The sequence below is a fragment of the Sorex araneus genome, chromosome X (assembly GCF_027595985.1).
Source record: "Sorex araneus isolate mSorAra2 chromosome X, mSorAra2.pri, whole genome shotgun sequence".
In the NCBI taxonomy this organism is placed as follows: Eukaryota; Metazoa; Chordata; class Mammalia; order Eulipotyphla; family Soricidae; genus Sorex; species Sorex araneus.
Window position 1 is genome coordinate 205,068,703 of NC_073313.1, and position 15,396 is coordinate 205,084,098.

Here is a 15,396-nt window from a genome sequence, read left to right on the forward strand (position 1 = left end):
TCTGGAGACTGGAGAGACAGTCTGGTGCTTTGCATGCAGGAAACCCAGTTACGAACCTGGAACTATATGCTTCCCTGAGCACTGACCACGAGTGATTCCCCATCCCCAAGCACAGAACCAGGAACAGCCCCAAGTATGGGCAGATGTGGCCCAAATCCCTAAACCCTTAAAATGAAACACTGGTTTTATTGGTTCATATTAGGCAAATCACTTCTCTGTGCCTCAGTTTCCCCATCTATGAAAGGATAATACTGAACATGTATGAGCAATAAAATCTAGATGATATGTTAACCCTATACACATTACTTTCTAAGATATTTGCTTGCTCAGAAATATTAAAATGAGCACATTCTGGATCTGAAATATGTGCTTATTAATATATATAATCATGTCATTTTAAAGAAAATTTAAGTTAATAAAAAAATTTACTTTTGCTGTGCCAATATGCAATGAGACTATAAAAATGAATGCTGAATTCAAAACCTTTCTATCTTATAGACAATATAAATAAAACGATAATAAGAAGGGTCAGGGAGATGGCTCAATGGGCTGAAGAGCATGCTTTGCAAGTGAAAGGCATGGACTCAAAGGGTCCTTAAAGCCATAAGGGTCCTCACAAGCACAGAGACAGGAGTAGCCCCTGAGCACTGCTTAAGTGTGAACAAAAAACAATGATAAAAACACAAAACAAACTATAGACAGAAGTAGCCTGATGGCAGTGACATGAAATAACTTCAAGAGGAACTAAGAAACAGAGGCACCTAACTCAGAGGAGCAAACATTCCAGCACCAACTTCTGAGGTACATAATTACTTCAGTTCATTAGCACTGTAGCACTGTTCATCCCTTGTTCATCATTGCTCAAGCGGGCATCAGTAACGTCTCCACTGTGAGACTTGTTGTTACTGTTTTTGGCATACCAAATATGCCACAGGTAGCTTGCCAGGCTCTGCCGTGCGGGCGGGATACTCTCGGCAGCTTGCTGGGCTCTCTGAGAGGGGCGGAGGAATCGTACCCGGGTCGGCCGCGTGCAAGGCAAACGCCCTACCCGCTGTGCTATTGCTCTAGTCCATTAAATCAACCCGATTATTTAGCTGATTTAACATATATATATATATATTTATTTTTTTTATTGAATCACCAAGTGGAGGGTTACATAGTTCACAGGATTATGTCAGTTATACAATACTCAAACACCCTTCCCTTCACCAGTGCCCATCTTCCATCACCAACCCCCCCAGTATATCTGCTGCCCCTCCCACCTCCCCAGTCCCCACTCTTGTATGTGATAAGTTTCACTTTGTTTACGCTTTATCTCGATTACATTCCATGTTTCAATACACAACTCACTACCGTTCTGGGGTTTCCCCCCCAAAAGAAAAAGACAGTCCTATTGCCAAGGAAGCATTTGATAGTTCTCCATTGCTAAGAATATAGAGATATTAAGTCCCGCTGTTTGTTACATAACTTTTCTTTTTCCCCCTTGCCCCGCACCACCGAGTTCATGCCTGTTTAGTAATCGCCATGCTGTCTGACAAAGGGAAAAAAACCCGAAGAGGATGGTTATTTCCCGTCATCAGCCATCGTGGGGCTCTGGCTTAGTTGATAGTCTAGTAGAGTGTCTGCAAGCAGTTTCTGGAACCAAAGGTCTTGCGCTGGTATCGGCTCTGGCTCGAGATTCCACCAGCGTCCCGCTGTTCCATGTACATAATTTTCCCCCTTATATCCCATTCCCACGCCACCAGGTCTGTTTGCTTAATGGACATCACACTATGGTTGACGCCACGCCGCGTTTCTTCCCGAGAAAGAAGGATATTTCTGCTCAGCCTCGTGGGGATATAGCTTAGTTCAGTCTAGAGAGATGGCTACCACTTTGATTGCCTTCAATATTTCAGCAAAAGACTTACTATTCTTGTTAGGATCTCCCACAAAAGTCCAACCCATTAAGAAGGAACCATTACATATTGCTGATGCTAAGATGACATTAGGTCACGCGGCCGCAACAGCAGCGGCCGCGCGGTTTTGGGTTTCTGTATAAAGTCCAGGGAAAGTACAACCAGAAATAACATCACTACAAACTTTTACCCTTTTATGGTGCTCATAAGATGGAGAAACCTAGAGAGAGGCTCGGCGTCTCCATTTTGCGCTCAGAAAGCCGTGGACCCTGCGCTGTGCTCGGGAGGAAGGGATTGAGAGAGAGAGGTTAAAAGAGTTGGGGAATGCCCGGTTTCCACTCTCGCAGCCCGCCGTGGGGTCTCCGATCCCGTGCCGGAATTAGTTCAGTGGGCTGCTTGGAGTCCAAGGGCGCGCTTTTGGGTTCTTCCATCATGCTCGATCCACAGCACGGCCAAAAGGCAACATATATATTTTTAACATAAATGTTTTAGAAAGTAGATCACTGGGGATGGAGCAATAGTGTAGTAGGTAGAGCACTTGCCTTGCAGGCAGCATACCCAGGCTTGATCCCTGGTGTCCCATATGGTTCCCTAAGCACCGCTAGGTGTGATCCCTAAGCAAAAACAAGATCTAGAATGGAGAAATAATGCAGAAGGCACTTGGTTTGCACATGGATGGCGCAGGTTCAACTCCCAGCATTGCCACAAGTGATCCCTGAGCTGAACCAGGAGTTAAGCTCTGAGCACAGGTGGGTGTGGCCCCAAAAACAGAAGGAAAAAAAAAAGTAAATGAGATCACCTCTTTCACACCACTCACCAAGCTCATAATTAAACTTTTGGTAATAAGAAAGATAACTATCTTCTCTTTGAACTGAAACAAATTTGAAAAGGTCACACTGCTTCTTGAAAAAATATTTCACTAATAAAAACTACAAACTTTCCTCTGCAAATTATATTAGGGCTTTAAAAATTGGTACTTTTGAGCTAGAAATGACTCACTTTTACAGATGAAAGAACACACACACACACACACACACACACACACACACACACACACACACACGGAAAAAAAGCAGAGTCAGAAATCTGAATTTATGTCCCAACTCTTTTATAGTACAAAAGCCAGAGAAAAACTAGAGTTTGTACTAAATTTCTTCTAAAAATTCCTTTCAGCTCTGTAATTTTCATCTTATGAAAGTGAAGCAGAGAAAGAAGCAACTTATCTAAGGTCACACAACTAGTTAATGGTAAAGGAGAAAGTACACTTGGATTCCAACTACAAGCAATGCACTTTCCCATTGTACCATATTGCATCTCCAATTTAGCAACATTACTCCTCAATGGAAAATTGTTAACAAAGCATGAAGGATTTTATGACACCAATCCTATGGCTAGTCTATAGAAATTAACTTTTCATATCAAATGCAACAAATAATGAAATATCAAGCTATATAGGTCACCGCACTTATTAAACTGACCTCATGAAAGTTAAGAGAACTTATGCTTAACTTCCCACCACCACTTAAAATCTAACCCTTTAATCCAATTCACATTATGTTACAAATAAAATTAAAATGAACTATCACTTAATGATTAAAAAAAATCAGATTAAATGCATTACTTCTGGAATGACATAAACAAATATAAATAAAAGACAATGTAGACTGTTAATAGTTTCTTTTTCAAAATTGGGAATAAGCCCTCACAGCTTTCTAAAATTTTGTGCCCAATTATACAACTCCACTAAACTGTTACCATAACCAGCACTGATTCCCTAAAATGTTTTCAAAGATTATTATATTTCACAAAGAATTTAACAAGATTGCAAGAAGGCTGACTGTGTTGATTCCAGAACATACAGGAAATCCTAAGAGGAAAAGCACAATAAAAATGCAAAATAGCAATAAAGGGCTGGAGCAATAGCACAAATAAAGTCAACAATAGTTTCATACTAATGACTTACAAGAACATTAAGAAACACTCATGGATATGTATGTGCCATTTAACTCTATTAAGGGATTTTCAAATACAGAATGTTTACATTTTTAAGTTGGATGAAACTAAAGTCACTTAGTCCAATAGCAACCAAAATAAAAAAATTAATCTTCCTCCATCCCTCATGATCCTGCAGTCTGCTTTAAATTTGTATGAGTAAACATTTCAAAAGGCAGTTTTCCCCATTGTTGGACTAGTCCAGTTGCTACATTCTTGGGGCAGGGGAAGGGTACACCCAGCACTTCTGGGGAACCATGCAGTGCTGGGGATGCAATCCAGGGATCCCACATGCAAAACATTCACTCTAACCCTTTGATTATCTCCCTAGCCCACTTCTCATGTTTTTGCCAACATTAAAAAGAATAATGAATCCAATCTATGCCTTCCTAACCTCACCCAATAGTTTTCCTTCTAAAATAGCAGAATAAATCACTTCTATTTGTTTTTGAAATAGAGATTTCTCTGCTACCTTAAGTAGGAAAAGTTCCTAAGAAGCCTTTCATAAGACAAGATAACAAAATGTTAATAAGTTTTATCTTTTGTCATAAATGTGAAAATCCTCTATGGATTTCTTTCCATTTAACAAAAACATATTAATATTAAGTCTTCAGTACATACAAAGTAGAATAAGGCAAACTTTCCAAAAAGTAGAAGTAGGGGCTGGAGCAATAGCACAGCGGGTAGGACGTTTGCCTTGCACACAGCCGACACGGGTTTGATTCCCAACATCCAATATGGTTGCCCAAGCATAGCCAGGAGTAATCCCTATGAACTGCTTGTATGCCCCAAAAAGCAAAAAAAAAAAAAAAAAAAAAAAAAAACAAGTACAGAAGTAATTTTACATGAAAGTAAAACACATTATTTTAAACTGGCAAGATGGGACAGAAAAGAAAATTCATCTTTCATGTACCTGTACCTATACCTGAAGACAGATACCACCATTCTCATCCTTTAAAGTAGTCTTTCCTTTATACTCAATGTACAGTCCACAGATTTGCCGTTAGTCCTAGAGCTGTTAGCCCACAATGAATGTGAAAAATCACTCGTAGTCTGGCAGAGAGTAGAGCTCAAAGAGCTGAGTGCATGCTATGTATATAGGAGGTCCAGGTTAGATCCCCATCACTACATGGACTCATGAGCACAGTAGGGAGGAAGCCCAAGCACTGAGCAGGAGAATTGAGTATGGTCAATCAAAAAGAAATCTACCACTTTTCAAAGAAAACATAAGAGTTCTAAAAAGTTTATTATATAGCCTTATTTTCTAACTACATGTCTGAGAAACTAGATACTGTTCACTTTTGTTACTCAAAATATTTCACAACAAAGGTGGAAAAAAATGCAGTTGTCTTCTTTCTGGTAAGAAAACAATAAGTGATTTGTAAAAATAACAATGCCAAAGTCTTACTAAATTTTAGAACATACTCATTAAAACAGTATAACATATAACCAGCTTATTTATGTATTTTTGAAATGCTCTAATTGTGTTTATGTGTGTATATGTGTATATGATATATCCCACATAAACAAAAATCTGAGGTCTCCAATAATTTTTAAGAGATAAAAGGAATCCCAAGACCCAAAAAGACTAAAAGTATAGCTTATTTCTCAGAGATAGAATTTTGTTCTCAGTTTCTTTCTTTTCTAATAAGCAAATGTGCTTCTGTGAAGAAGGTACCTACCATATAGTATCTCTTCAAAAACTGAAATCTTGGGGCTGGAGCAATAGCACAGCGGGTAGGGCGTTTGCCTTGCACGCAGCCAAGCCGGGTTCGATTCCCAGCATCCCATATGGTCCCCTGAGCACCGCCGGGAGTAATTCCTGAGTGTAAAGCCAGGAGTAACCCCTGTGCATCGCCGGGTGTGACCCCAAAAGAAAAAAAAAAAAAAAAAAAACCTGAAATCTTCATGTGGGGACTCATGTGGGGGTAGGCATACTCCACAGTGATCAAGGCTTACTCTCAGTTCTATGTTTGGTGGTCACACTGGTACCTGGGGGATCATACGCAGTGCCAGGGATTAAACTGGGTGCCAAGATTCAACTGGCAAGCACCTAATCCTTACCTTCTACTACCTTTCCAGTCCAAAATTTCTTATCTTCAAGAAATTAAAGTCATATTTTTAACAGTTATTACTTCATCATATGGAACCAAAAGTTATGTCTTCTATCTAGGAAATAAAGTCTTTAAATGTGGAAACAGTACAATTTAATTGTACAGTGATAACTTTTTTTTTTTTCACCAAACTACTTTCACTACACAAAAGAAAGCTAATTATTCGCAACTGGCAAGATGGAACTGAAAAGAAAACCCATATCTTCCATGTAATCATTAGACTCTTACCACCTTATCAATTATCAATTCAAAGGATCACCTACTGATATGCAAAAAAAAAAAAAAAAAAAAGGAAAAAACCCACCACCTACTTATAGCCAATAAGACACTAGATTCTACCCTCTGGGGCTGGAGCAATAGCACAGCGGGTAGGGCGTTTGCCTTGCACGCGGCTGACCCGGGTTCGATTACCAGCATCCCATATGGTCCCCTGAGCACCGCCAGGAGTCATTCCTGAGTGCATGAGCCAGGAGTAACCCCTGTGCATCGCCGGGTGTGACCCAAAAAGCAAAAAAAAAAAAAAAAAAAAAACTAGATTCTAACCTCATCTACTGTTGGTGGGAATGTTGTGTGGCTCAACCTCTCTAAAATATGAGATCTCTCCAAAATATAGGAATAAAACTCCTAGACAACGAGTGGTACCACTTCTTGGTACCTATTCTCGAAAAGAACATATACACACCTATGCTATCACAATACTTTGTACAATAGCTAAGACATAGAAAGAACCCAAATGCCCAACTAAAGGTCAGCAGATCAAGGTGTGGTGGTACATATATACAACGGAATACTATGCAGCTTTCAAAAAGAACAAAATCACACAATTTGCTGTGACATGGATGAAACTAGAGGATATCATGCTGAGTGAATCAGGTGGAAAGGGATAGATACAGAACATGTCCCTCAAGGTGGCAACAAATGGGCCAAAGGAAACAAGACAGAAAAATTGACAGACACAACTGAGTCTGTTTCGAGGGAGGGGGGTTGAAAGGGAGCATTAGGGCCCATGAGGGAGGGAGGCTAGGTATGCTGGTGATGGGTATGGTGTTAGAATGGGTATGTGCTTGGGAAGTCATCATATTTATAATAGTATTACAAATCTCAGAACCTCCATTTCTGAACATTCTATTTTTATTTTTTATTTTTTGCTCTTCGGGTCACACCAGGCAATGCACAGGGGTTACTCCTGGCTCTGCGCTCAGGAGTTACTCCTGGCGGTGCTCGGGGGACCATATGGGATGCTGGGAATCGAACCCGGGTCAGCTGTGTGCAAGGCAAACGCCATACACGCTGTGCTATTACTCCAGCCCCCAACATTCTATTTTTTTTTTTAAAGAATAGGTTCCTAGATCACAATAAAGCAAAAATTTTATTTGAAATTTTATTTATTCTCACCCCTTAATGGCAGAATCATTAGTAGACAAAATGTAATTGAAATTCAATGGGAAAGAACAGGAAACCTAAGCTAGACTGCTCAGCAACTCTCTGAGAATAAGACTGTTCTCAGAGGAAAGAGGAAACAAGAGGAAAGGCCAATACAATCAAGTCTACGGAGAGGGAGAGAAATTACCTAGAGGAAATGGTGGTGGCACACTGGAGGTAGGGGCGGTGTAACACCATATATTTAAGTAAGCCTAAAATATTAATACTAATACAATAGTGAATTATTTTACCACAATAAAATCATTCAGGAGCTACCGAGCTCTGTATGTGGGATGCTCAGGCTATATCCCTAGTACTGCATGGTTCCATGTGCATTGCCAGGTGTGTCCCAAAAATTATACCATTTTTTTTTAAAGTGGGGAGGAGGGGCTGGAGCGATAGCACAGCGGGGAGGGCATTTGCCTTGCATGCGGCCAACCCGGGTTCGATTCCCAGCATCCCATATGGTCCCCTGAGCACTGCCAGGAGTAATTCCTGAGTGCAGAGCCAGGAATAACCCCTGTGCATCGCCAGGCATGGCCCAAAAAGGAAAAACAAACAAACAAACAAAAACAAAAAAGTGGGGAGGACCAAAGAGATCATAGTGAGTGGGAAGGGGATTTTAAATCTCTTGCCTTGCATGTAGTAACACTGGTGAGAACGGCTGCACTGCATTCTGCACCACATACAGTCTCCTGAGCACTGCCAGGAGTGATCCCGGAGCACAGAGTCAGAAAGAAGCCCTAATCACAGCCAGATGTGAACCCAAAACTCCCTCAAAACAAACAACCCTCACAAGCTAGGGATACAGTTTTGGTGAAGAGCACATGGCTCACATGAATGAAGCCCTGAGTTCAATCTCACTGACATACATATATACACATATAATTATAATCTTACATTACTAGTTCAAAATGGTGGAAGAGAGTGGTGTGAGTTTGGACCCATAATTTGTGGTGCTCAGGACTTATTCCTGATGGTCCTCCGGGGATGATATGTGGTGCTGGGAATCATCTGTTTTTGAGTACGTTTTCTTAAAACTAAGTTTGTTCTCTTTGAACATGCATTCAAGTTACATTAATAGTAATGTTTCTTGCTAGCAGTCACCTGAAATGCTAAATCCTCTCGATTTACACAATATACTAATACCAATGTATCTATGGCAAAGGTTCAAACCACCTGTTAAAAAATGGGAGTTCGATCAATAGAAATCTTCATGTTGGTACCTGGGCTTTATATGTACAATTTGATGCTAGCATTAGCTTCAAGATGAACCTATAACCAAAGAGGATTAACCCAGTTGTAACTCATACACTGGTTAGTCAAATATATATATATATATATGACACAATCATATCCTATTATTTAATTAACAAATACTAGTTTGCTATACAACAATCTAGTATAGGGCTATGAAGACAACCCAGAGCACATGCTTTACATTTGGGAGATGATGTTCAATCCCTGGCACCATTTGGTCTTCCCCACCCCCAACAGCACCTAAATGGGAGACCTCTGAACCCCAGGTATGCCCAATACCCAAAACCCAATAAATATTGTCATCTAAACTCATGCAAAAATTCTGATTATTTGTAAATTCATGCTAAAGAATTCTAGTCTCTAAAAATTTGGTTTGTGGGCCACACCCATGGGTGCTAGGGGTTACTCCTGGCTTTGCACTCAAGAATCACTCCTGGAGGAGCTGGGGTGCATGGGGGGTGGAGCAAAGGGGATGCCGAGGATCCAATCTGTCGGCTCCGCTTGTGCAAGGCCTACCTGTTGTACTGTCTCTCTGGCCCAAGCCTCTCAAATTTTAAATATCAGGTTAGAAAGGTAACAATAAAATTCCAACTTCTCCATAAAATTTGAAGTAACTTGAGAACTCAAAATCCAGACTTTGCAGCCCCCAAACTGTTAATACCCATAATATGGTAGTGGATGAGCAATTCAACTCTGTTCTCAGTATCTACTATAGAACTTGGTTCATAGAAATGACTCCATAAATATTTGAAAGATGATGAACGATAAAAAAGATCTATTAACCTTACAAAAAATTAGAAAATAAGTCCCAAGATCATTCATTCATTAAAACTTCATTATCATCATTAATCATCTTAATGAAACTAGATGAAAGTAAAAGCTTGCTCAAAACACCAATACTCTATTTACAAAATATTTTTTAAAACATTCCTCTATATATATAGTCAACCGCCAAATGACTAATATACGAAATTTGAACTAGTTAAGAAATAAACTTTTATACCTTAATAATCAGAGCTCAGTGTTGGGGTGAAATGAAAAAGGAAAATGTCTGTCAACCTATTGAGCATGTCTTAATGGATGCCATAAATCAAACCTTTCCATGAATTTTCTGGAGCAGATTCATGCCAATCTTTGAGCCTATTGTCACTTTCACACATGCTCACAGGAACAAAATGACAAAGAATGCTGTGCCAGAATCACAGGATCCAGGGCACAAAACACTTGATTAGCAATTGTCGAGGCTCTGAGTACTACACATTAACAGGTATTTTCAAAATAAATGAAAATCACCGATACCTACATAAATCACAGAACCAAGGATTCAGTAGACTACTGGACTTCCAGGTTTTTTTTTTTTCCAAGCCGTGACTATCATCTCCTTCTCTGACAATTGGGAGTGAACTCCCCGTTTACCCATTACTAAAGAACACCGCTAAACCTTTCCCAGACAAAAGAGCGTACGTTTTTCAACCGATTCCGGGCGCATGCATCTTTCCCCCAGCAAACGTGTGTGTGTGTGTGTGTGTGTGTGTGTGTGCTCTCAAATCTTGTGTGTGTGTGTATGTGCGTGTGTGTGCTCTCAAATCTCATTTTCCGCCGTACCCTTCAAGTTTAGAATACAGCAAGTTGAAATTTCTGTCAAAAGCACTCCGCTGCCTTACTAGCTGGGTAACTGCTACATCTGGTGGCAGCACACTAGCATGCCAGACGCCAGCAAACTTAGAAAACAATTGTAACCGAGGCGGTGCATGCCCGGCCAGATCCTCTGCGCAGGAGCTGCCCGCAGCCCCCCACCCCCACCCCTACCCCCCACCCCACGACCCTGCCGGAGAGCAAGAAACAGAAGCCCGACCAGCCACGAGGGAGCAGAGGAAGACTCACGCCCCGAGCCCGCCCGAGGTGATGGCGAAGGAGAGAAAGTTGCCAGCATCTGGAGGGGGCGGTCTCAGAAGCCTGCCCACGAGTCAGTGGGGTCGCAGAAACGGCCCCGAGCGGCCAAGCCGGAGATTCGAGTGGGGCTTTGATCATTTCTGCGGCTCTCCCATTGCTTCCCCCATCACACACACACGCGCGCGCGCGCACACACACACACACGCATGCACGCCAAGGGCAGGGACCCCCCCGCGCGAGTCGGGGAGGGGCGGGGGGGACACAACCCTCCGGGTCCGGGAGGCAGAGCGGGCGGCGCAGGGACCGCCTCCAGGGGAGGAGTAGGGGAGGGAAGGGGAGGGGGCTCGAGGATGAAAGCCGCAGCCCAGGAAAAAAGCCACCGGAGACCCGAGGCCAGGAGGTTAAGAGCACTGAGTGTACGAGCAAATGGAGCAGAAAGGGGCGCGCGCGGCCGGGCAGAGGCTTCCCAACCCGCGCCGCACCGGCTCGCGGGGCAGCCCTGGTGGCTCCGCGCGCCTCGCCCCGTCCCCACCCGCGCGCGCACACCCCTGCCTGGGTCCGTCTCCCGCCGCCGCCGCCACCACCAACCTCCCACCCCCCCCCACGCCCTCAGCCCCCCGCGAGCCACCACCCACACAGCCAGCGGCCGGACCTCCCGGGAGCCCGGCGGCCTCGCGCGACCCCCCCCCCCACACACACACACACACCACCTCGGGTCGGAGGGCTCGGGGTGGGGGAAACCGCCGCGGCGCGGGCGGGCGGGCGCGAGCGAGGGAGCGAGCGCGACGGCGCTTACCTTCCCTGGGCCTCCCGGATGGCGGCGTGTGATTCAGCAGGGACCTGGCCGCCGCCGCCGAACCCGGGGTTGGAGACGTGGAGAGCTGGGACCAAGATGGCGGCCCCTCCAAACTTCCACTGCTACTTTGGACACTCATCAAGCTACTTTCTGGGAACCCGACTCCCCCCCTGCGACGGCGGCGGCGGCGGCGGCAACGGCACCGGCACCCGCCTCCGTCATGGCGGGGGCCGCGCTGAGGGCGAAGCGGAGGAGAGAGCGCGAGGGCAGAGGGAGGGGAAGAGTCAAGGGGATGGGGGAGGAAACCGAGCCGAGGGGAGGTGCGGAGGGAAGAGGTGAAGGCAGGCGAGGGGACGGGGAGGAGGGAGAGGGGGCGAAGCGAGGGCGCGGGCGGGCGCGCCGGAGCTGAGGCGGCCGACGAGGCGTCGAGGGGGCGCCCGCCGAAGCCGGGGCGCGGGCGGAGCGCGGGCTGCGCCGGCCGAGGAGACTTCCGCGGGCGGAACCTGCCGGCACCTCTGCAGTGCGTCTGCCCCCGGCGTCGCCCGGGTGGCGGCGGCGGCGGCGGCGGCGGCGGCTGCGGGCGGTGGGTGGCGGCTGAGGCGGCGGGATAACCTCTGCATCAGTTACAGGCGGCGGCGGCGTCACGCGCCGCCTGTGCAAACACTATCGCGAGGCTCCTGCGCCTCCGGTAGCGGCGGCCGCGGCGGCCGCGGGAGCAGGCAGGGGGGAGGGACCTGCCAGGGGTTGGGGGCGGGGGTGGGGAGGGAACGAGCGCGCGAGGGAGGAGACGCGGGCTGCGCTGGGGCGCTCCTTGGCGCGCCGGGCGAGCTCGGCGCGGCAGCCCCCGTTCGGCCGCCTGGCCGCCTCTCGGGCGCGGGGCGCTGGGGTGCTGGCGGGGGCAGTGTCCCGCGGCGCGGGCCGGAGGGAGACGCGCCCCGCACGCTGGGTGTGTGTGGGGTGGGGGGGGCGCCCCGGCCGCACCGCACCGCACCGCGCCGCTCGGGGCTCCCGCTCCTGCTCGCCTACCACCTGCCTTCCCCCCCACCCCTTCTCTCCCGCGGCAGCGCGCCTGGCTGCCGACCCACAAGCCGTCTGTGCAGAAATGCTGCGGCTCGCGCCGGGCCGTGGTTCCCCAGGAGTTGCGCGCGATCGCGTGTCCAGATGGAACGGAAAAGTTGCGAGTTACCGCTTTCTGCTCCCCCACCCCACCACCACCACCGCCGTGCACTGTGCAACAACTTGTGTGCACCTCCCTGTCTGATGAATCGGACGGATCGCCTCAGAAAAGCGCCAAGAAATTTCAGGGTTTTTTTTTTTTTTCCCCGGGGGGGGGGGAAGGGTGTTTGATTTGGAAAGGGGTGGAAATAAAAACTTTAGTTTTCTGAAGAGAGACGCCTCCTTAGCGGCGTTGGCTACTGCATGTGTGGTATATAAAAGCAAGGCTTTGTTGTATCACAGGATGAAATTAAATAGATGAATGTGATGACCGAAGTCACGCGTTGAGGGAAATAGTCCGTCTTGGAGAAAGAAGACGATCTGGTTTCTAGAAAGTTCTCGTCCGTGCCGCCGCGGAGTCCCGACGACAAAAGTCTCAAAGCAAATTACAGCGTTTGCAAAAATTTACAGATACGCTGCCGCTTTCAACACATCTACACGTACGGACACACAAGGGACTGGGCATCCTGTGCTTTTATAAGAGCAGTCAAATAGTTAAAGGGAAAAATACAAGGTTATTGCTCTCCTTGAAAGAAAACATTGAAAAGAACACTAAAAGGTTATGATGGAGAGTAACTGTACAAGCAAGAGGAAATGGCATGATTACTAGCGGGACAAAAAATGTCATTTCTCTTTTTCATTTTTATGACACTGCATTTTTCATAGTAATGTTTTGCTTAGATAAACTATCATACTAGAATTGTTTCGTTTTCTTCTGCTTCGGATTCTTCTGTGAGTTTCTAGACACACTTTTTCAAACTGAAGAAGCAGATCTCACAAATTAAAGGACCTTGTGAGGTATGTAGTTGCTAAACAACAAACTGCACATACAATTAGATGAGGCTTGACCCCTGAAACCATTTCTATAACCTGTCATATTTTCCAGAATTTTCATATAAGTGGATTTAGACAAGTTGTACTCTTTTGTCTGGATTCTTCCAAATTATTCTGAAATTGATGGTTGCATTTACCAATAGATTGTTTCTTTGGGGAGAGGGGCCTCCCCAGAGATACTGGAGATCCTGGGATGTGCAGCAATGCCAGCCTAATGGTTCCCGCGGGACCATAGGAGCCACACCTGATGTGCTAGAATGAGGGGTAATTGGGGTTTGGGTAATGAGATGTGGGGGGTTAAATTTGGGGCTTTAACCGGGGAAGCCTTGCAGTTTTGCCCTTTTGACCCTAGACCCGACCCTAGACCAATTTCCTTTTTTTCCATGGTATAAGTGCACCACACTTTGTTTATTCATTCACTTAATTTTGCATTTCTACGTTTTTTAATCTAACATGAAAGTTTGTTTGCATGTCTTTATATTCCTTTCTCTGGGGCACATACCTAGAACCATATGTACTGTTAAATTTTATTTTGTTTTGGGGAGCCACACCCAGCAGTGCTCAGGGCTTACTCTGGCTCTGTGCTCAGGGATCCTCACTCCTGGCAAGCTCAAGGGACCATACAGGGTGTCAGGTATTGAACCTGTTGGCCACATGCAAGGTGAGCACCTTACTCTCTGGTCTATCTCTTCAGCCCCACTATTAGTTTTTTTTTTTAATACCAAAGTACAAGTTTTAGAGCCAGAGAGAGAATGCACAGGACTGAGAGCACACGTTGCAAACAGTTGGTCCAGGTTAGATATCCAGAACCAGTAAGTCCCTGAGCATTTGCAGGAGGGACCCCTTAGCAAAGCAGGGACTAAGCCCCAGGACCACTGGGCATAATGTCCCTCACATTAAAGGGGGGGGGGGGCGGAGTACAGGTTTTGTTGTTGTTTGCATGGGGCAGGAGGGTGTGTGTAACTGGTGCTGTTCAGAAGCTTTTCTGTGGCCAATGATCACTCCTGATGGTAATGGTGCCATGGATCAAACTGGGATTAACTGTGTGCAGGGCACACATCTTTAAACCCTGACAAACTTTATAAGGGAAACAGTTTTGATAACTACATGTAGGTAAATATATGTTCTTTCCATATATTAAGAGTGAGACTGATGAAAAGAGGGTAAGACAAAAACCAAAATTTAAGAGAACAGGTAACAACTTTTCTTAATTCAATTTTCCATCTATAAAAACCTGCTTAGAGTCATTGGGTCTAAAGCTGCTACCAATTTGAAAATATTAGGCAGAGCTCTGTTACTCTCAAGAGTAGTAAACAAAACCAAAGCAGAGATTCCATGAGAGATTATCTTTCTTCCTACCCTCTTCAGAGCTTTAGGTTACTTTTATTGTTTTGTTTTTGTTCTTGAGCCACACCCACCAGCTACTTCCAGTTCATTGCTCGGGATCAAGCCCTAAGGAATGCTTAAGGGATCATGCAGTGCTAGGTTACAACCTGGGCTCCCCCCCTACACACTCACTCACACATACAAAACATACATACCTGCCCTTTGAGGTATCTCCCCTGCCCCTCTGGTTACTTTGATGCCAGTCTGGGTTACATTTTATGTAGACTGGTTCTTTTTATTTTAAATGATATCTAGAGCATCACAGCATATATTATCAAATTACCCTAGATTTATATTTGTTATGAGTGCTGCCTAGGAACAACAATTAAATAGTTTCTGCTTTCTTATTGCTTACAATAAAGATAAAGAATGCCAATTTATGAAGCGGTCACTGCCAACAGAAGGGAGCTAATTAAATAAACTGGGACTTATCCTGGAAATGGAATGTCATCCCGTCACTTTAAGTCATCTTCAAAGAATACTGAAAATAATGATAATATTTTTATGGTATAATAAGTGCAAAGATGGGTATGATCTTAACTTATAAGTATACATAATAATTCACTGAAAAGATTTATTCCACATAAAA

The 15,396-nt window shown here is 45.1% G+C and overlaps 1 protein-coding gene across 3 annotated transcripts in view; it reads right to left on the bottom strand.

Annotated features, from left to right (window-relative positions):
* TLK1 (tousled like kinase 1) overlaps positions 1-11,938 on the bottom strand; it is a 145,223-nt gene extending 133,285 nt beyond the window's left edge. The window contains exon 1 of one of the 3 annotated variants that reach the window (XM_055120320.1): positions 11,373-11,938. In XM_055120320.1, coding sequence (XP_054976295.1) covers positions 11,373-11,511 — 139 coding nt within the window. In that variant the 5' untranslated portion in view covers positions 11,512-11,938. The remainder of the gene's footprint in view (positions 1-11,372) is intronic. The other 2 variants (XM_055120321.1, XM_055120322.1) reach the window with 2 other exon arrangements.
* Positions 11,939-15,396: the final 3,458 nt, after the last annotated feature.